Source organism: Pezoporus wallicus, unplaced genomic scaffold (genome assembly GCF_028554395.1).
Source record: "Pezoporus wallicus isolate ANWC-B61680 ecotype Strahan unplaced genomic scaffold, APGP_CSIRO_Pwel_v1 contig_7360, whole genome shotgun sequence".
In the NCBI taxonomy this organism is placed as follows: Eukaryota; Metazoa; Chordata; class Aves; order Psittaciformes; family Psittacidae; genus Pezoporus; species Pezoporus wallicus.
The window spans coordinates 234460-257244 of NW_026639632.1; the positions used below are offsets into that span (position 1 = coordinate 234460).

The 22785-nt window shown below is 41.5% G+C and overlaps 1 protein-coding gene across 1 annotated transcript; it reads left to right on the forward strand.

The window, feature by feature from the left end:
- Positions 1–2096: 2096 nt before the first annotated feature.
- On the forward strand, positions 2097–21527 carry ALDH7A1 (aldehyde dehydrogenase 7 family member A1). The gene is made up of 18 exons (XM_057415279.1): positions 2097–2280; positions 2402–2455; positions 3281–3346; positions 4041–4121; positions 6166–6289; positions 11190–11322; positions 11938–11982; positions 12984–13061; positions 13916–14013; positions 15005–15046; positions 16390–16484; positions 17348–17432; positions 17708–17814; positions 18580–18696; positions 19171–19268; positions 19433–19506; positions 20437–20512; positions 21287–21527. Exons 1-18 carry the CDS (start codon positions 2107–2109, stop codon positions 21339–21341), a joined length of 1602 nt encoding a protein of 533 aa, XP_057271262.1. The 5' UTR covers positions 2097–2106; the 3' UTR covers positions 21342–21527.
- Positions 21528–22785: the final 1258 nt, after the last annotated feature.

Here is a 22785-nt window from a genome sequence, read left to right on the forward strand (position 1 = left end):
GTGTAGGAATTTTCCAATTACCTGAGACTCCTGACGTCAGCTGCAATGGGTTTCCCAGCTGGAAGTGTGGGCCTGGGTGATGATTCAGTGGTAATCGGTGATGTATTTCCTCTTAATCTCTGTTCTCTCTAATCAGTAATGTTTTAATGCATTGCTAACTTCCTTCAGTACTTATATATCTATATCTCTGATTTGCTTTATTGTACTTATTCCCTATATAGAGATATTTACCTAATTCACGTTAGTGTGCTTGCTTTAGTTTGCTTATTTGCTTTAGTGTGTTTGTTTAATAAACTCTACATATTATACAGCTAGTGTGTGCTCACTTTGTGGCATACCCTGTCTTTCAGCAGAACAGAAGGTCAGCAAAACACCCACCTTGGGCTTCTGGAGGACTGACTTTGGCCTGTTTAGGACACTGGTTGGGAGAATCCCTTGGGAGAAAGTAAAATTTCAGTCAAAACCTTTTAGAGCTCCTTGCAGAACAAGTGAAATTAGTATGTTACTCAATATATAATGAATTTTCAGGAACTAAGAGGAAATAAGAATTGTTTTACAAATGTTTATAATACACCTAGTCCTACTATTTCTTAACAGTAACTCTCCACATCCAGGTGTGATGGACACCTATCTATCAGGTTTTTGGTAGGCGTTGCTACCTTATAATGAACAGATTTGGGGGTTGATCTACCACAGCACTGGTAGGATACCTTCTTGAGGTCAAGGCTATAAAAGCATGGTGTCAGAGCAGTGGAAGAAAGGCTGCACTGCTGTTCTCTTGATGGCATTTGTTGTCCAGGTAGGCAAAGGGTATCATCCCCCTGCTTAAAAAGAGTTCTGCCTTTCAGATGTACTAATTTCCCATTTGGGTTGCTTTTGCTCAAGATTCTTTATGTATTCCTCTCAAAGGTGAATGGATTGCTGCCTTTTTGATAAAAGTTTTATGGTATCCAACCCCAGTTTCCTTGTGCAAGTGACAATTTGATCTTGCATGCAGTGAAGCCAACGGCATATTCCGTTCTTCGACTTTGCCAGACTTAATTTATAACACTACTATGGTTACACCACCCAAAGATACTTTTCATTCAACAAAATTACTTGAACAACTCTTTCTTAAAAAGCAAATTATTTATAGGTAATACAATCTACAGAAGAAAAAGAGCATGGTTGTGGAAACCAAACCATAAATTATGGCATTTTTGAGATCAGTAATATTTTTCTTCTATCCTTTATGTGCTAAGACACTTAAAGTTCAGTCTTGGGGTTTATTCCTCATTGGGTTGGTCATTCAGAAAACATTGCATTCCTGAAAACAAACAATATTTCTTGATCATAATAAGTCCTCTAAATTTTTAGAGCCTCTGAAGTTTAAAAATATGGGATAAAAAATACTTGCAGTTTTGCAAGATGGGTGCATATCAAGTGAGGTGTGTTAGCCCTGTACAGAGGAAGGGAGACATAAAAAGACTGTAAAATCACAAACACTGGAGTGTGGGCAAGTGGCCAGCCTAGGAGGCGAAGCCATCTCTTCTCACTGAGAAGCATGGTATTAAAGAATGAAAAGGGTAATGCATACTCCTCCATATTGTAATCATTCATTATTATTACTGCCTTTGTTCAGTAAGGATAGCTACATTTTTGTTTTTGAGCTCCGATTTTATCCTGCAATTAGAAATACTCAACCGGGAGACCCTCTGCCCATGGGAGTGTGTGGTAGTCCTTGAAGGTAAGCGGGAAGGGGGCATCTGGAACTCTGTGCCCCTGGGCTCTGCTCTACTTGCCTCCACCCCCAGTGGGCTGGGGCAGGCAGCAGGCAAATGGCAGGCAAGCAGGGGGCAGGCAGGAAGGGGGCAAGCAGCGGTCAGCGGGGCAGGCTGGCAGGGGTCTAGCAGCAGGCAGGGGGCTAGCAGCTGGCAGGGGGAAGGTAGCAGGCCGGAAGGAGTCACGCAGCAGGCAGGGGGCAGGCAGGCAGTCAGGCAGGGGGCAGGCAGCAGGGGGCAGGGCCCGGCAAGGGGGCGCATCAGCACCTCCACCAATCGCCGCTGTGGGCAGGGAGGCGGGGAGCGCATCACCGCTTGCACCCGCCCCTCCCGTCAGCTTTCAGCGATGCTGCGGTTACGCCGTGGTGCTACCGCCCTCCTACCGCTTCGGGCCGGGGTCGCGGCAGGCGCCATGTCTACTCTGCTGGTCAGCCAGCCCGACTACGCCTGGCTGCGGGAGCTGGGCCTTCAGGAGGAGAACCCTGGTGTCTACAATGGGCGCTGGGGCGGCCGCGGGCAGGTGCGGGCGGCGGCGCGGCCTGTGGTGGGGAGCGGGCCCCTGGGCGCGGAGAGGAGAGGGTGGGGCCGCGGCAGGCCTTGGGCACTGACCCGCCTCCGCCGCTCCCTCCCCTCTGCTCTAGGTGGTGACGACGTTCTGCCCAGCCAACAACGAACCCATCGCTAGCGTCCGGCAGGTGAGCGGGGCCCGTTCGGGCGGGGGTGGTCCAAAGGGCTGTTGAGGAGAGCTGCTCCTCCCGTCGGCCAAGCCGGCGGGGGGCACGGACCCGCAGGGGCCATGGATTTTTGGCCCCTGAGGCCGGCGGTGAGGCTCACCGCTGCTCGGATGGTGTGTGGCTTTTGTGATAGAAAAACCAGGTGGTTATACCTCTCATCCTCCCGTCTCCCTCTGCACTGTAGCTAGTGCTGGGACGAGCGAGGGCCTGTTTTTCTTTGTTTCGCTTTGCAGAATAGGGATGGCTTGTGGCCATTCGGTGGAGCAGTGCCCAGGGGAGGTATGAACAAGAGCGACGTGGCATTGTGGTGAATTTGTGAACTTTTTTGTCTTGAGAATAGTGCTGTGGGTCTAACCTGCTTCTTTGGTATGCTGGGATTCGATTAGCTGTTGATGCCTAGTGAGGCTGGTGGAGCAGGACAGTACTCACAGCCTTTGCTTAATACTGTTAGTAGTAGTAGTATCCAAGATAAAAGGAGATACATAAATTTACATATGATGCCTCCCTTACAGCCTGCATCCTGTGTGGAGTGTCCTTTATCATCTTTGTCATCTGCTCACTCTTTTTTTCTTTGTTCAGGCAACACAAATGCTTTTCCTCAACAGTAACTTCTAGCAGTTCAACACACTGTATTGTCAGAATGTAAACTTCTTGTGGAAGTGTGTATTCTCTAGTGCAGTACTGCCCACTAGAACTGTCTTGAGCTGGATGCAAGAGCTTTTCTGTGGCATTTGTTTTGGGGTTTTGGTTTTCCTAACCTTTTCTTTGACATGCTTTTCCATGTAGGCTAGTTTGGAGGATTATGAAGAAACAGTAAAGAAGGCTAAAGAGGCATGGAATGTCTGGGCTAATGTAAGTTACCAGAGGCTTCTCTTTTATAACATATCTCTGGCAGGTAAAGCCCATTAAATTGTCCTGTTAGATGGAGGTGTAAAAACATGTTCATATTGTGTATGTTGCATTAAAGCACAAATCTGCGATACGGATCTCAACAAACAAACCCAGACAACTTGTGTACGTTACCGCTGATGTACAGAGGAAAACGTTTGTTTCGAAAAGCCTGGCAAGTTCACTTAGGTTTGTGCCTGTAAGCCATTGCCAACACGTCTGCTGAAGTTCAGAAAACTTGTCACAAGCAAATTATCCCTGTGGGTGTGTTTAACTTTGCGTTGCTACATGCTTTTTCCTGGGAGAACACTGTTGCTTGTTTCTTGAGGTGCAGCTGATTGTTTGGGTGCATTGTGGTAATGTAACTTAAGTAGCAGAACTGATAATCTGAATGCTTCTGGCTATATTCAGTGGAACTGCTCTTGAATGAACACAAATGTGTGCAGTGTTATCAGTCTCTGTGAGGCAGGAAACAGTTTTTGTAAGGCAGTGTGCATGAAAAAAAACAAGTAACAATGTCTTGGGAAGGTAGAGGGAAAAGCGCAGCAGTCAGTGGTATCTTGTTGCGGGGGTGGAAAACTAGCAGTGTATATGTGCAGCAGAAGTCACAGATGTTCAATCTGAAGTAGCTTCTTCTGTTTTCTTTTGCTTTGACTAGATCCCTGCTCCGAAGCGTGGAGAAATAGTGCGACAGATTGGTGATGCCCTGAGACAAAAAATCAAAGTTCTGGGAAGCTTGGTAAGGTGTTCTAAGAAGCTGCTTAACTTTGGTGGGAGGAGGGGTCAAAACTGTTTTTCTTATTTTTCTGTAACTTGCCATTCTGCAATACTAAAATTAGTAATTGTTAAAATGCTGTTAGTTTTATTAGCTTGCCTACGGAAATCTTAACTAAAAAAAAAAAAAAAAAAAGTTGCATTCTGGCATCCTACTGTGAAGATGATATTATATAATAGGAAAAAAAGCGTAATTCATTCTGAGCCTGTACTCTGGGAGGAGTGTTACAGCCCTTGCCCTGCTTTTCCCACCAGCCTGTCAGGTAGGGCACTGTCTAATACTGAAAGTGTCCTGAAAAAGACCTTACTCCAATACAGAGCTTTTAACCTTGAGCTCTTTCTGGAGGTCCACAGGATTTTGTGAACTGACATGTGGAGATGTAATGCTTCAGAAGGTGAGATGGTCTTAAGGAGATCTCTTGCAGGAGATCTATGCAGGACATAAAGGTTGAAGGACTGCTTCTTTAAAACACCAGTTGCTAGGGAAGAAAAGGATACAAAATGGGGACTTGCCACTTTCCTTTAAGGGCTTGCCTGTATGTGCTGCTATTCAGAAACAGTTTTCAGTGAATAACTATGTGTAGCCAAGCCCATATTGTTAACCCACAAAACTTTGTTCTGCAGTTTCCCTTGATGTTGTCTCCTCAGCACCGTTTCTGTAGTGGAATTAGAGTGCTGATGCACTTTTATATTCAAAAATGGCACAGTTTCCCTAGTGAATGTGGACAGACAGGTTTGCTGTATGTTCCTTGGACAAAACTTGTTACTTATTGCCACAGCATTTTTCTCATTTCCCCAAACAGATAGGTCTGTCTAGCTCTTTCAGGATAGGGTGTGAACTTAAGGGTGAAAACTGTGCAGTAAGCATCCAGATTTTAGGACTTTTCTTGGCTTTATGTAAAAGGCAACTGTATGGCAACTCACCTTTTCATATGCTGCTGCAAATTTCCAGCCTTGCCTGACAATGTCCTTGCCAAGTATCTAGGTGCATCTCTACTGCACTTACGGACTTACCCCTGTTTCTTAGTAAATATGCCTGATGTCTGTCCATTTCTGGTCACAGATAGGGGCTAATCCTTCTGTCTCAAGGTGACCACAGGCATCATAGAAATACCTAGAAATACATTTAGTCATCTTTATTTTAACCTTTGTATGGGGATTAAAGTTTTGTGGCAATCCTTCAAACCCTGTTCCTCACTTAACCTTTTCCAAAGCACAGTCAACAGTTTAAACTGGTAGATGATACCAGCATGAAAGTTGCACCTAGATATCAGAGCATGATTGTAAAATTAAATGGGGGTAAATGGGTGAGTTCTTAATTACTAAATTAATGAATTTTCTCACTTCTGGAGGAAAAAGTCTTCAACTACCATCTTATTCCCACTGATAATCTGTATGTTTGCTGTATGCCTCTAACATGTTTTTAACAGAAGTACATAGTTTAGGATTGACTTCAGCTAAAAAGAAAGGATATTGATCCTAAATATCGCAGTTTACTAAAATACTGGAGATGTGTAGACTTTTTTCAGCAGTGTCTGAAACTCGCTTTGAGATGTTGTAAAATAAGTAGTTTGCTTATGAAAAATGTAAATGACCATTTTCTTTTGCTGGAGCAGAGTAGTCCCTCTTTCCCAATTTATTTCATGGCTGGTCCACAATATATACAAATGCCCTGATGGAAATTCAGTGTTCCAGTGATCTAAATCTATAAACCTCATTACTGTAGGATACTCCTTTCAGTAGATCATTTTTCATTTCCTCTGTTCGTTAATTTTCTCTTCTAATTTCCTTCTTTTGGGATCCTATTGGAACCATGTTTGTTCTCTAAGCTGTGAATAACTGAGGTGGAGGTGAATCTTCTAATGAAAAAAAATATATTAAATTGTGTTGGTGTACAGATATACCTGATATTAGTGGGAGAGAAATGTATTTGGGATGTAAGGGAATTTAAAAAAAAGAAAAAGAAAAAAGAAACCCAAAAACTTTGGTTTTGCTCTTAATTTTTTCAGGTCTCTTTGGAAATGGGAAAGATTTTTGTTGAGGGTGTTGGGGAGGTGCAGGAGTATGTTGACGTCTGCGACTACGCTGTTGGTTTGTCCCGAATGATTGGTGGACCTATTTTGCCATCAGAAAGTAAGTATTTCTGTATGTTGTGTTTTTCTTGGTGGTGGTTTTTTGTGGGGTTTTTTGTTTTGTTTTTTTTTTTTTTCTTGGTGCATATTTTTGGTTAGTTGGTTGTGGGTTTTTTTCGGTTTGGTTTGGTTTTATGGTTGGTTTTGAGTTTGTTTTTTTTTTTTTGAGTGCAGATGGAGAGATGAAGAAACATACAGTTTCTGTCTGAAACATACAGTGATGTAGTACAGGAAATCTGTATTCTGGGAGTTAGGGAGCATGTTGTCTAGGAACAGATAACGCTTACAGGCAGAAGCACCACCTAATGATGTACCTAGCCTGTGGCATGTAGCAAGGGAGGCAATAGATTTTCTCTCCATTCCTTGAAGTATTAGATTCTCCGATTTCTTTGTTAATGAAGGTGCTGGCAGAAAGTACATAAAAAGTTCAATAGTGTACATAGAAGTGAGAGACTTTTTTGTCAGTTACTGATCAGCAAGGAATTGCTATTCTGTTAACTGAATAGTTTAAATAGTAGAAACTTCATGTTGCATGTTCTTAGATTTTTCCCCATAGAATCATAGAATAGTTAGGGTTGGAAAGGACCTTAAGATCATCTAATTCCAACCCCCCTGCCATGGGCAGGGACACCTCACACTAAGGCTCTGTCTAACCTGGCCTGGAACACCGCCAGGGATGGAGCATTCACAACCCCCCTGGGCTACCCATTGCCAGGGCCTCACCACCCTTACAGTAAAGAACTTCTTCCTTATATCCAATCTAAACTTCCCCTGGTTAAGTTTTAACCCGTTACCCCTTGTCCTGTCACTACAGTCCTTAAGGAAGAGTCTCTCTCCAGCATCCTTGTAGGCCCCCTTCTGATCCTGGAAGGCTGCTATGAGGTTTCCATGCAGCCTTCTCTTTTCCAGGCTGAACAGCCCCAACTTCCTCAGCCTATCTTCATACGGGAGGTGGTCCAGTCCCCTGATCATCCTCTTGACCCCTCTCTGGACTTGTTCCAACAGATCCATGTCCTTTTTATATTGAGGACGCCAGAACTGTACACAATACTCCAGGTGAGGTCTCACGAGAGCAGAGTAGAGGGGCAGGACCACCTGCTTGGACCTGCTGGTCACGGTCCTTTTGATGCAGCCCAGGATACGGTTGGCTTTCTGAGCTGCAAGTGCACACTGAAGCCGGCTCATGTTCACTTTCTTACGGAACAACACCCTCAAATGCTTCTCTGCAGGGCTGCTCTGAATCTCTTCTCTGTCCAACTTGCGGCTGTTCCTGGGATTGCTCCGACCTAGGTGTAGGACCTTGCACTTGTCATGGTTAAACTTCATAAGGCTGGTATCAGCCCACCTTACAAGCTTGTTGAGGTCCCTCTGGATGGCATTCCTTCCCTCTAGCGTATCAACCCAACCTCACTGCTTGGTGTCATCGGCAAACTTGCTGAGGGTGCACTCAATCCCACTGTTCATGTCACCAAGAAAGATGTTAAACAAGACCGGTCCCAACACCCATCCCTGTGGGACACCACTCATTACTGGTCTCCAGCCGGACATTGAGCCATTGACCACAACTCTTTGCATACAGCCATCCAGCCAGTTCTTTATCCACTGAGTGCTCCATCCATCAAATTGATGTCCCTCCAATTTAGAAACAAGGATGTTGTGTGGGACAGTGTTGAATACTTTGCCCAAGTCCAGGTAGATGACATCAACTGCTCTACTCCTGTCCGTCAGTTCCGTAGCCCCATCATAGAAGGCCACCAAACTGGTGAGGCAGGATTTCTCCTTAGTGAAGCCATGCTGGCTGTCACCAAGCGCCTTGTTGTTTTTCATGTGCCTTAGCATGCCTTCCAGGAGAATCTGCTCCAAGATTTTGCCAGGCGCAGAGGTGAGACTGACTGTAGTTCCCTGGCTCATCCATTTTCCCCTTCTTGGAAATGGGGGTTATATTTCCCTTTTTCCAGTCATCGGGAACTTCACCTGACTGCCGTGGTTTTTCAAATATGATGGACAGTGGCTTGACTTAGCAGCTTCATTTGCCAGTTGCTTCAGGACACGCGGCTGGATTTCATTGGGTCCCATGGACTTGTGCATGTTCAGGTTCTTAAGATGGTCTCGAACAACGGGGCCCAAGGTCTTCATTCTCACAGTCCCTGCATCTGACTTCCAAGACTTGGGTGGTGTGGTCAGAGCCTTTGCCAGTGAAGACTGAGGCAAAGAAGATATTAAGAACCTCAACCTTCTCCAAATCTAGGGTAGCCAGCTCTCCTGATAGCTTCCAGAGAGGGCCCGCATTGTTCCTAGTCTGTCTTTTATTTGCAGTGTAACTGTAGGATCCCTTCCTGTTATCTTTCACATCCCTAGCCAATTTTAATTCTAACTTGTCCTTAGCTTTCCTAACCTGGTCCCTAGCTTCCCGGATGACATCCCTGTATTCTTCCCAGGCTGCCTGTCCTTGCTTCCACCTCTTATAAGCCTCTTTTTTCCCTTAAAGTTTCCTCAGCAGCTCCTTATCCATCCAAGGAGGTCTCCTGGCCCTCCTGCTGCACTTCCTTCTAGTTGGGACTCAACACTCCTGAGCTTGTAGCAGGTGATCCTTGAATCTTGGGCCCCTCCAGGGGTTGTATCCCATGGAACCTTACTAAGCGGGTTCGTGAAGAGGCCAAAGTCTGCTCTTCTGAAGTCCAGAGCAGTGAGCTTGCTGCACGCTCTTCTCGCTGTCCTGAGGATCCCGAGCCCAACCATCTCATGGTCGCTACAACCAAGGCTGCCCTGGAGTGTCACATTTCCAGCCAGCCCTTCCCTGTTGGTGAGCAGGAGGTCAAGCATGGCACCTCTCCTTGTTGGCTCCTTTATTACTTGCAGAAGGAAGTTGACTTCCACACAGTCGAGTAACCTCCTGGATTGCTTGTGCCGGGCCATACCGTCCCTCCAACAGATATCAGGGTGGTTGAAGTCCCCCAGGAGGACAAGGGCATGCGAGCATGAGGCTGTTGCTATTTGTCTATAGAGCACTTCATCCACAGAATCCTTTTGATCAGGCGGTCTCTAACAGGTCCCCACAGTAATGTCTCCTGTAGCTGTTCTCCCTTCAACCCTGACCCACAAACTCCCTGTTGACTGCTCACCTGTCCCCAGACAGAGTTCCATACTTTCCAGCCTATTCCTAACGTAAATAGCAACTCCACTCCCTGTCTGCCAGGCCTGTCTTTTCTAAAGAGCCTGTAACCTCCCATTCCAACACTCCAGTCATAGGAGCCATCCCACCATGTTTCTGTGATACCTATTATGTCATATCCCTGTAGATGTGCACACATCTCTAATTCCTCTTGCTTGTTCCCCATGCTACAGGCGTTTGTATGGAGGCATCTGAGCCAAGCGCAAATGAAGCCGGCTCATCGGCTGGAGCGTCTGGAATATCTCTGCATTGCTCCGAGCATTTATTATAGGTGCTGGCAACTGACTGGGTGTGTTGGGATGGAATGATGCCCTCCTCCCTCAACACATCTAGTTTAAAGCTTTCTTGACCAGCCTGGCAAGCCTCCTACCAAAACCACGCTTCCCCTTCATTGTCAGACCAGCTCCACCAGCCTCCACTAGACCTGGCCTACTAACTTGAATCCCGTGTTCAAGATACCCAAACCCCTGACTAACTGTTCTAACCGCTGTCCTAACCATTTATTAACCTGGCCAATACGCCTAGCCTTTTTAAGGTCCTCCCCTCTGTCCTGGAGAATTGACTAAAAGACTATCTGAGCTCCAGAGCCCCTAACCACCTCTCCCAGGGCTCTGTACTCCTTCTTTATGTTCTCCAGTCTACTGCTGTCTATTATCACTAGCACCCACATGAATCACTAGAAGTGGGTAACACTGGGGCTTACTAGAGCAGGCAGCCTCTCTGCAGCACCCCTGATCCGAACCCCTGGTAGGCAGCATGCCTCCCTTGAGGCTGGGTCAGGCCGACAGCTGAATGCTTCTGTTCCCTTCAAAAGAGTCCCCTACTACTGTGACCACTGGCAGCACCAGTAGTGATCTTTATCAGTGCCTCAGCCGGTTTTTAATGGTGCGAGTGTGTTTCTTTGTTAGCCCCCTGTAGACCTGCAAAGCGATTCTGGGTGGGGACAACAGATATAGGAGGAAGCCACTTGCTTTTAATGGTCCTCTTCCTCCTTTTTTTTTGTTGTTTTTTTTTTGTCACTATTTCCCAGCTTCCTGGGTTATCAGCTTCCTTTCCTCCACGAAGTACAGGGGACGCTTGAGGCCCCTGCACAGTTTGGGCCTGGAGCAAGCAGTCCTGCTTCCTCTCAGCTTCCCTGACATCTTGTAGCCTATTGACAGTGTCCTGCAGCTCAGTCACCTGGGCGCACTGAGTGCAGCCTTGCCCATTGTGCACCCTCCCCTCACAAGTCCAGTGCAGGCACTCTCTACCCTCTGAGCTCTGTGCTGCAGCCTCCCATCTCGTCGGCTCTGTCTGGGTGCCTATGCTGGCCACTACCAGGGCAGCCAGAGCAGAGCTCCCAGACCAGGCCCTGGTTATAAGGTGAATGCTCACCAATTCACTCCTGCTCCCTGGGGTCGGTTTTAACCAGTCAGGACTGGTGCTGTCCCTCCTGGCTCTGCCTCCTGTGGGTCGGCTGCTCATGTCAGTTAGCTGCTGGCTCCTGGGCAAGTCCTGTCGAGGACTTGAGGCTCCCTTGGTGGCTCTGGCTGCTCTGAGCTCCATGGCTCCTGGACATCTAGCATACCTTGCTTCTGTAAGCTGCAGAGCATACATAATAGTGCTCTTAACAAGCTACTGTTCTGATGAACAGAGCAGTGATGCTAGCTCCATTGCTTACATGGTTTCTTTATAAAACCCAAAACATTGAATAACCGCAAATTACCTTATGTTGTGTCTTTGCTTTCAGGACCTGGCCATGCCCTTATAGAGCAATGGAACCCTGTTGGCTTAGTAGGAATTATCACAGCCTTCAACTTCCCTGTAGCAGTTTATGGGTGGAACAGCGCAATTGCAATGATCTGTGGAAATGCTTGCCTCTGGTAAGATACAGGACTCCAGTGTATTAACAGTATTTTAAAATGAGAGGGCAGTTATGTAAGCATGAAATCAAATGTCTGGTGTTTCTGTATATTTGAATCTATCTCATATAGGCTTAATTTCTATATATTTTTAGGTTCACTTGTAGTTAAAGAGCTTTGTTGTATTTTGTGGTAACCTCTTTTATGACGTATTGAGATTCAGACTTGTCCAGGACTTAGCCAGTTTATAAAGAATTGAGGTTTAGGTCTTGCAGCAGTGCAAGTTAGCAAGTAGCAAGCAGTTAATATTTTCAGAATTGATACAGCTAAAATTAAAAGATTAAGTAAGTAGCTTTACTTCACCTCCCAACTCCTTCTTTGCTTTATCTTAATTTTATCTTCATTTTGCTTTCATTCACTATAATGTCTGGCATAAGTCTTGTTCATGTGGGTATGAGTAGAAGCTCTGAATACTCAGCTGTGGAAATATTTGAGATCCTGTCTTAACACACACCTGCAATTAAGCCTAACCAAAGAGTACTGTATTTCAGATACCATAAAAATTACGTATTTGAATTATTTCTTATTCTTGAAGAATTGAAAAGAAAATAATGTCTTTTTTTTTCTCCTGTTTAGGAAGGGTGCTCCCACAACATCCCTCATTAGTGTTGCTGTTACAAAGTGAGCTCAGGTTTATTTGCTTTCTGTTTTGCTTTTTAAACATCTTTTGTGTTCGAGGTAGTGCTTAGTGGTCAGAAGAACCGCTTTCCCCTTGTCACTTAAGAAACTGTGGTATATATGGGATGTTACCTGTACTACTGGCCAGTTTCTTCTATGACCAAGGTCTGTACCCCTGCTGAAGTAGGGGTAATTATGTGGTTTGCTTCCTTGCAGAAGATGACTTGCTCATAAAATTCAGCTTCCTTTGATCATGCACTGATGTTTCAGAATAAGCCCTTTTTTTGTGAGTCTCAGCCCAACATCAGCACCAGCTTCTTGGCAAATACTTCTGGCTGGTTGTGTAGACCTATATCCTGAAGATGCCTTAACGTGATTTGTATTATGCAAACCTTGTAACATTTTAGCATGCATTTCCAGGGTTCGAAACTCATTCTTTATAAAAGGGAAAAGAACCCCAAAGAATAAATCTCCAGTGACGTTTGCTCTACGCTTATTGTTACTTTGCTTGTTATATTAGCATTTTAAATACTTATCCATTATGTGCTACAAATAGCATTTATTTTTAAATGCTAAATATAAATAGTCCCCTTTAAAATAATTATTAAGTCTTGTAGCTTTAATATTAACCCCTGAGAACAATGGCCTGAAATTACTTTAAAGTATTTTATGTAGCTTCATGAAGGTACATAAATGTCTCTTTCTGATGGTGAAAGACTGTATGGCCAAGGTTTTTACATGCTTACCTAATGCTTGTCTGTGCTGGTTGTGTGGACACATAATAAATATATTTTAGAGTTTTACTTTGCTGTGAGCTATGATTGTAACACAGAACTTCTTGCTAAGACTTATGTATTGTACAAACTACATGTCAGTTAACTGCAAGACTCCTGCTTTTTAAAAATCTGTAGATTCTTCATATGCATGAAGAATGGTTTTAATAGTGCATTCCTATTATATGCACTTCTCAGAGATCTCTGAAATTTCTATATCTTCGATTCTAGAATAATTGCCAAAGTCTTGGAGGATAACAAAGTGCCTGGAGCTATCTGTTCTCTGGTTTGTGGTGGAGCAGACATTGGGTAGGTAACATTTGTAGTGTTTTGTGAAGATGTATAGAGGGTAAAGAATATTCTTTGAGGTACTTCTTGTAAATTCTTTCTTATCTCCAGGAGTTCCTAGGACATGCACGTACCTGTTACCATCATTTTTATCTGGTTCAAAACTCTGACCGTGCTATAAGCATATTATGTACTTCTACTTGCTGTTGTGAGATCAGTGGCTAATAAATAACTTATCAGGTACTTATTGAAGAGATACATCTGAGTTTATATTCTACTTCCAAATGTTCTTACACCCAAAGAATGCAGCTAATATTAAATTCCATTCATAGTGTTCTTAGGAGTTTTCAAGTTTAGCGCATTAGCCTCTTGGAGCACTTGTGGGTACTTCTTCTTTTTCCATGCTCACACAGGACTCTGCACTTTCTCATAGAAGCTTACTTGTGCTTGGAAGCTGTAAAAATCAAATTGTTTTGTTTGCTTATTACAATAAGACAATTCACAGTACAAATGGATATTCAGATGTATATTTTGAGCATTTCAGGAGAAGAAAAAACATGGTAAGAAATAGGTATGCATATTTTCTTAGGGAACATAACTATTGGAACTGATCTGACTATGTACTTTAGATTGAATTTCAAAGTTAGTACAGGAGATGATTTTATTGTCTGAAAAGGAGGAGGGAAACAGCCTTGTTCCTCTTTTCTGATGAAGAAGCAGCTTTGCTGCTGTCTGTTCACTCACTCACATGGTGTTTTCAAAGAAGTTGCTATGATTTTCAAAGATCTCACTGGTTGAAGTTGGTTTATGTGGAAGATGCAGGGAGGTTTTCCAGCTGTTCCATTGAACATGGTAGTATGTCTCCCATTGTGCAGGACAGCAATGGCAAAGGATGAGAGAATGGACCTGTTGTCCTTCACTGGCAGCACAAAAGTGGGCAAGCAGGTAGCGCTTATGGTTCAGGAGAGATTTGGTGAGTGTGTGGAATCTCTGTTTCTTTCCATGATTGGGAAAGGCAGGGAAGCCCTGTAAGATTTATATAAATAACAGCTTGTTTCACTTACCTGTTGTGTTACTTTAATTTTTAACTTGGTGGAAGTAGGGTATTGAAACTGCTCAGAGGTAGATACTGGGTTTTTTTTCAGTCAGTTCTGTCACAACTTGGCTTTTTTCCCAGGGTATCCACAAATCCGTGGTCCTAAACTGAATTTGGGGTGTGGCAGGGGAGGTGGTGTCCGTGAAAATAACTGTGGAGATTTGCCAGGGCCTATGGCCTTTTGGTAATGTGTTTGTGGAGAAATGCCCTTTCATCTTTTACTCCTTATAGATGCAGGAGAAAAGGTATGATTTTTGAGGTGCTGGTTTTGTTGCAGATATTTAAATGCAGGAGTCCATGCAGAGCTGCTGAATTCTAAATTTTTAGTATTAAACAGAAAACCTTGAGAACAGGATTTTCTCATTTTACATGTTTGAAGTTCATAGATGGAATGTAAAAATAAAAAAAAGAAAACAAACCAAAAAATGGATTGCAAATGTTCACCCAAAAGTAAATGGCATTTCTTTCTCTCAGATTTGAGGTAAAACTGTTAACAAATAAGCCTCATTAAGTTTTATGTGTGCATTTTGATCCTTATAGCACCTGCTCGTCTTCTTTGTCTGCATCATACTATTTATGCCGCACCTTCTTCTATTTTCATCTTTTTCTTTCCAGTGCTATTTTTGTCTATTTTTTAAGTTTCCTTCTGTCATAACTGCTGTCCTGGTATCTTTCTTCATAATATGTGATAGATTTAAGGTAATTTTCTGCTTTGGCTAGAGTGATTAGTTGACTGAGATGCCTAAAACTTTTTGTCTATCCAGGAAAATGTGTTTAATGGTAACTTAGCTCTAGGTAGAAGTGACCTCACTCAGTGAGGTGTGGTAAATACATGTGTGTATGCCATAACTTGTCTTGTTTTTATTAGGTCGAAGTCTGCTGGAACTGGGAGGAAACAATGCCATTATTGGTAATAGGCACTAAAGAAATCTAGTCACATAGATGATACTTGGAAGTTCATATGCAGATGTTTGTAGAAAGTTGTCCCTTTTTCCCTCTTCTTTTTTCCACACTGGGTTTTAAAAAGTATGTAGTGGAATGTTTGGGTTTTTTTCTCTCTTCAGTGTTGTGGAGGGGTAGTGTTTTAAGTTTAAAAATGAAAGTTTAAGCTCTTACATGTTCACTGTTGAAGAAGAGAATGAGAAAAGCAGTAAGCTTCAGTAATGGGATGTGGACAATGCTAAATAATCTTGATTTTAGGATAGTTATAATTTTATCAATACATTTTTAGAATTTTATAATATAAGTACATACATACAGAGTCTTAAGACGCGGTACTGAAAAGCAAAGCATGCAGGTATTTATTTTAGTAGCACATTTTACAGGTTTAAGTAGCTTAGGGTATGATATAGTTCTCAGATAAACATAACATAGATACTGTGATGCTGAACAATATGACAGAAAGAAAATATAAGCTATACAAATACCTAAATTGCTGTTGTGCTGTTCTGGAGCCTTCTGTTTCACCTTTCTCATATTCTAAACAAATGTAATTGGCTATCTAGAATATTAAGCTCTTTTAAAAATCACATTTGAGCAGGTCTTTTTTCCTATGCTGCTTTGAAGCTAGTAGCATAAACATGCTTTGTAGTTAGGAAATTGTTTCCTTTTTCACATGAAAGTCCTGCTTTTTCTGGAATTGACTTAGAATGATGGCATAAAAAGTTTGTTTGGGCTTCGCTGCAAGTTTAATAATTATTTTGGACACAGAGAATTATGTAGGACTGGTGAAGCTGAGTGATATTTCAGGGATCTAATGAGGCTTATACATACTAGCTCTGCTTCAAACATCCCAGTGTCTTCTAGCCAGATGAATTGTTAAGCTCATTTATATTTTACATTACTGTATACCTGTGTGTTAGCTACTTTTTCTGCATCCCATGTGGATACACTTTGCCATTGTTTCTTTACACTGCTAGACTTCTCAGTGGGGGAAGGACAAGGTGAAGAGATGGCAAGAAATTGCTTGTAGTTTCTTGAATTAAATTGAAGCTGCAGTTCTTTGCAAGCCTTATTGCAAAAGGCTTTCTTCAGTAGTTCATCTCTACATTTATTTTCAATTGTGTGTGTCTAATTCCAGGTGTAAAAGTAATGTGTTTTGAGGTATTTCTGTATATCTTAGGGTGCTACGTTAGTGCGATTATTCCTAATGCTACTTGACCAGCATGTCAGTTTATTATATTGTCTAGTGTCTTAAATATTGCAAACTGCCTGTTTATTTCACTAACATGCTCATATTTTAAACTTTGTAAGTGTTTGAAGATGCAGATCTGAACCTGGTCATCCCATCTGCTCTATTTGCTGCTGTGGGAACAGCGGGTCAGAGGTGCACAACTGCTAGAAGGCTGGTGAGTAAATGTGTATTGTCTGGCTTGGGTAGCTCTGAGTTTAAAGTTAATTCAAATTAGCTCAGAAAATGCCTAACAATTCCTGATTTTATGGAGAGCAGCAAATAATCTCTGAAGCATATTTTTACTTTGTCAAAAATGAGTATGATGGGAAAACAAGATGGTAGTTTGTCATTCCACTATAATTCTCTCTCTGTTTCTTTGTGTTTCCAAATGTACCTGTTGCTAAAATGCAGGAAAAGAAACCTTTCTATACTTCTGTATTTCTCTGTTTTCATTGCCAGAGCTTCTTTACATGTGTCTCCAGCAAATTTTGGTTCGGGGTTTAGATCTCAGCAAAGCAACTCTATGTGTGCTGTTTACATTATTGCTAATTTTTAACCAGTCATTTTCAACAAGTTTAAAGGTATTACAGTGTCAGCCTATGTCTAGTTTTTTCAGAGTTGTGTTGATTGGGTAAATATTTGTCAAAATTGATGCAGATTAGCTTTGGGTCTATAAGAAGGGCAGTTATTCCTCAAATTGTGGCAGTAAAAATTACTTGAGTATTTGTCCTGAAATTCTTAACTGAAGAGTTTACAGAACACTTTAATACCATTGATCTGATATCTTGTAAAATGAGAACAGGTTTTTGTTTCTTTGCTTGTTTGCTATCTTCATGCTGAAGCTTTTGAATCTTCATGTCATGGTGTTGGTCCTGTTTCGAGGCCTTGCTTATGTGTTTATTTTTAACTTTGGGATTTGCTGCATGTGAGCAACACTATCTCCACACTTCATTCAGCCATCTTCTAAGTGCAGTAGTACTTCAGGAATAGTTACATAGGTTGAGCTGTCTTACAACCGTCTTACCACATTTTGTTTAGTTCCTCCATGAAAGCATCCATGAAGATGTGGTGACAAAGCTTGCTAAGGCCTATGCCCAGGTCCGCATTGGTGATCCGTGGGATTGTAAGTAGCTATTTTCGCATCATGGGTTTAGGAGACAAGTTTCTGTTTGTTTCTTTCTAATTAAATTACCTGAGATTATAGATTAAAGCTATCTAATTTTGGCAGTTTGTCAGGTAAGGGGGATAGCTGGTTTCATTTAGAGTACTAACTCTGAAATGGAGATGAGAATTTAGCTTCATACTGTTTATCTTGGACAGGAGAAGTAATTACTCCCAGATGTCATTATACACACTTGCAGTTATGCTGAAAGTATGTCTATATCTTTTGTGTTTTAGCTGACACTCTGTATGGGCCTCTTCATACCAAAGAAGCAGTGAAAATGTTCCTTGATGCAATAGAACAAGCGAAACAACAGGGTGGCTCTGTGGTTTATGGTGGAAAGGTGACTTACTTTTATTCTGCTGCATTTAGTGCTCTAGGGAAAAAAAGAACAGTTATGTTGTGGCTTTGGCTGAGATTGCCTCTCAGTTTGTCCTGTCAGCCATTGCAGAATGTTGTTAGTCAGTCTGAGAATGTTTGAATTGCAGTCTTGTCTTTAGGGTAAAGATAGGTCTACTTGGAAGCTACTTTCTCCTCTCAGAAATGGCTAAAAGCTTTTGGCTTTTAGCTCCCTAGTTGCAGGAGATAGTGAAAATACAGCAATAAAAATGGAGAGTACCAAACATACAACAAGGAAAAAAATTCTCTTCTGCCCTTGGATTCACAACATAAAACTTCAGGAAATGGTGAAGATTCAGGAAAGCCAGTTGCACGTCCTTATCATATAGGATGTTTCATTATCATGGACTTAGCATTCTGGGAATTGTTGTCTTTTACTGGCACCTTCTTTATTCTTAATATCTTTAAGTTCAAATCAGCTTACTAATCAACTTACAAGCAGAAGAAAGGAAGTGTTTTTTGTCAGCTGCTAGACTTTGAGATTTGATTGTTTCTTTAGTAGACTAAGTTATGCTTCTGTAGTTTAAATACTTAAATTAAATTTTACTTAAGCATTTCCTTTATCTACTCAGATGATCTAACCTTCTGTTTCTGATTGCTAGGCACAACTATAGTAATCAGACTGCGAAGGATCCCCTTCCTACACTAGTACTAAGCAGGATGCTAGTTTGAATTTACTAAGTTGTTTTCTCTTTTATGTGTTTTGAAGGTTATAAATCGCTCCGGAAATTATGTTGAACCAACCATTGTGACTGGCCTTCCTCATAATGCACCCATTGTCCACACTGAGACATTTGCCCCCATACTGTATGTGCTGAAATTTAAGGTAAAATTACAGTGGGCAGTTGGTCAGGTGTCAAGGATGCTAACAGAAGACTCAGGAGAGAGGTTTCAGATGTATGACATGTTCATGTTTTTGTCCCAGCTCTTGGAAGAAGTGTTACATTGAGGAAGTGTTGTTCTGCACTGTAGGATATTCACTGTAATAGCTTACCTCACTGTGTGAGGTAAATGTGTAGCTACTTTTACGCATTTTTGGTGAAGAGCGCTGGAGTTAAGATGAGAGTCTGTACAGGAAGAGATTTTTATTGCTCATGTCAACTTGCTCAAAAGCTGGTTGTGTGTTTTGTGCAGTGGTGGAGGTATCCTATAGCTGACTTGGTGCACGTGTATTTGCCAAGTGGCATTCCATATATTTGCATTATGGCTGTAGTACATTGAGTTTTTTCTCCCAGTGTTTCTTTGTAACTGCTTTGCTTTCAATGATCATGGTTTAACCATTGACACATGCTCCTTTTAGGAGGAAGAGGAAGTTTTTGCCTGGAATAATGAAGTAAAACAAGGTCTTTCCAGCAGTATCTTTACCAGAGATTTGGGAAGGATTTTCCGCTGGCTTGGGTATAGTTTAAATTATTTTCACCCTTCCTGAAGCATAAGACCACAGCCTCTCATGTCTTTTGTAAACCTATGCACAATACTAGTTGAGCATTTTATATCTCTCAATTTAGGGAAGCAGCCTTTCCTGATCCTGAGGAATAACTGTGTCTTACCTTTGTTTGCAGACCAAAGGGATCTGACTGTGGCATTGTGAATGTCAACATCCCAACCAGTGGAGCTGAGATTGGAGGTGCTTTTGGTATGTTACTTATGCTTTTATATTTACCCTCTTGATGATGAAGTCCTCAGCATCAGTTCTAGAGACTTGGTGGTATTCTTTGGGCTTTTTCTTTTTTTATTTATATATTTTTTTTAAAGTTGGGGTGGTTTTATGGTTTTCTAACGACTCTGGAAGAAAATAAAGCATTAACACTATAAAACAAGTGTAATTTAGATCTCCTCATCTTGTTTTTCAGTGTTTTAATCAGTCCATTTAAATCACTAAATCCAAAGAAATCAGTTAATTTTTAATTATATTGCTTTAGTAGAAACCAGAAATTGACTACAGATAGTTGCATTTCAGCATTTAAAAATGTCTGTATTTTGATTTTAAATATTGCGTGTATCATCCCCTCCAAACCATCAAGGGAATGTAACTCAGAAGTATGTTCTGAATGTGTTTGGAGATGTGGCTGAGTGGAAAACTGTTTAAAAGACTTTTAATTAAAACAGTCATGAGCATTTTTAGTTTGTATGTTTGCATATAAAATTACAGCATGAAATATATTTGTGAGAAAGTTTTTGAATACATTTTTGTCCATATTTCTCCTTTTTGTTTATACTAAAGGAAGGTGGGGCGTGTGAAGAAATATTCGCCTTACAATTTAAACAATACAATACAAGAATCATGGTCTTGTACTCTTGTCTCATGTTGAAATATCTTTAAATAAGGTCCCGTGGTGCCAGCGTGATGAGACTTTCTACTCCAGGCAGATATTTTTTGGATTAAGCATAAGGAAAGAGTTAGCTGTGTGTTGTGATGTTCTGGTAATTTATTTCAGACACAGAACAAGGGCAAAGGAATAGTTTTTCCCAGGAATTTTTATAAAATGTCTCACCACCTGGAGTCAGTCTAGATTCCTATGCTCAAAAAAATTTCAAGTTTTCATTTACAACCTTTTTCCTACAGGTGGTGAAAAGCACACTGGTGGGGGAAGAGAATCTGGAAGTGATTCATGGAAACTTTATATGAGACGATCTACTTGGTAAGACTGACTTTTAAAATTCAAAGTAAATGTAAATTGCAAATAAACTTGCAAAAGTTCAAAACATATAAATCCTTTACTATAGGAGGTTATCTTCATTAAATGTGAGGTAACAGTGAGTGTAACTGCCTTTTCTTCATGCAAGAATTTACATCTGTGTTCCTAGTGGAAGGTTATTTGAAGAGTCTAAATAAAGACCTATCTTCACTCACTGTTCCTCAAAAGTTAAAAAAAAACAAAAAAACCCAACTTTTTTGATTTTAAACTTGGCTAAAATATAAATTGCTGAAACTTGTCCGGAAATACATGAAGTAGCAAACAGTGTGGGGGCCACTATTGCCAGTGGTTGGCAATTTAGCTACATGTTGGGTGTCTATCCTGATAAATCTCCTGATACCCTGTAGTGGGTGACCATTCATGCTCTCTGCTGGCCTCCCTAACCTTTACCTGTGCTGACTTTGTTTTCACACAAAGGCTTATGAATGTGATAAATCCCACCTTGATTCTTTCTGTATGGACATTCTCCTAGTAAGAGATTAAATAGTGTTACTTTAATCTACCAAGGAAGAGGTAATGGGGAATGTGATCTTTCCCTATACATAGTTACTATATAGAAAACCAGACTAGTCAGTTCATAACTTTAAAGAGGCAAACTGCTTATAGAAATCTTTTGTATACAAGTGGCAGAAATAAGAATCCTTGTACGCAGGAAACAGATTACATAATCTGTCTCAGTGACTGAGTCTGTTCTCTAAATACTTGTTTCTCTTCCAGTACAATCAACTACAGCAAGGATTTACCTTTGGCTCAAGGAATCAAGTTTCAGTGACAGCCTGGTGAATGGCCATGCCATGAAGTCACCTAGCATTTCAGAAACAAGCACCTTCTAAGCCTCATGAGGAAGAAAATTAATTATGTGGAACTTACCTGCAGCAAAGATACCAATTCTGTCAAAAAATCAGCTACTCTAAAATTACTTCAGTTTCAATATATAAAATTACTGCTTTGGTCTTCATATGAGAAGTATGTGGTCTTTGGGAAGAAGGGAGGGTTACAAAAACTAACAAACTTGGATTCAGATGGCCTGGATAATCTGTAGCCTTATTACTACATTTCAGTATCAACACTATCTCCTGCCTCCCCACTGTTCACTGATATTTCCAGCTAGTAGATCTATGCTTTGAATTATGCGCTTTGTGTAGATAACTGGTGCTGTGGAGGGTGGGTGATACAGGGCTATTTTTAAAACGTAAATAAAGGTACATTTTGTGAGATACCTTGCACTTCCAGGGTTTTTTTGTTCATTATTTTAGAGCAGAAACATTCAGGACATGACTGTCCATCTTCACAAACTTTGAGCTGCTAGCTGGGAGAAATGTCACTAGGCTAAAAGGACCACTTCAGTTTTCCTGCCTCCCCTTCAGAAAGAAGACTTTGACCCTGTGTGTTGGGAGGTAAGAGGTAAGACAAAGGCTACTGTACTCTCCTGGAGCTTCCTTGTGAGACTAGAAGGAGTCAGTTCGGGTTGTCACAAAATTTGTGGCACTCTACAGCCAAACTGGCTGAAGAACTGGAGATGCAGCCAGGAGGGAAAACTCTCCTAGAAGGAATTTGCCTGGGAAATGCCAATTATTTATGTGTTTTCACATTAGGAGCGGATATCCCATGGCCACTGAAGACTACAGCCATCAGCAGCTGATTTAGCCTTGCTCAGAATCCAGGATGAGAAAAGGAATGGTGCTGTGAGGCTGATTTTAGCTTTCCACAGAGTAACTTCTGAGATTTTTATTGTATCATTTTTTGAGGAAACATCTTTTTCTTTCACTATTATGTACCATTTTTCCACAATGAGCATGGCAGGACTGTTCATCTGGGGCTCAGATTCTAGGACTCTGATTCAGTTTCTTACTTATTTTTGATGCTAAGGTCATGTCATCCAAATTGTTCTAAAAGTCCAGCATACCACAGTGCTAGCTGGTCTTTTACCTTAATATCTAGTTTTAAAATACGTAGTGTTTTGAATTTTACATCTATATTATAGAAGATATTTTGGGTGTCACCTTCTGCAGAGCAAATGGTAGGCAGTCAAAGCTTTTTTTACTGAGTCTTTTAAAGTCATGTGAACTCTCTCCCATAGTTCTTTGTCTTTCGTCACTTAACTAGAAAACAGATTTCATGAAAGAGTGTTGTGTATTAGCATACAGAAAGAGCTTATAACCCCTTAAGCAGACAAATCATTAACAGATAGAGGGCAAAGAAACAATCAAATTTAC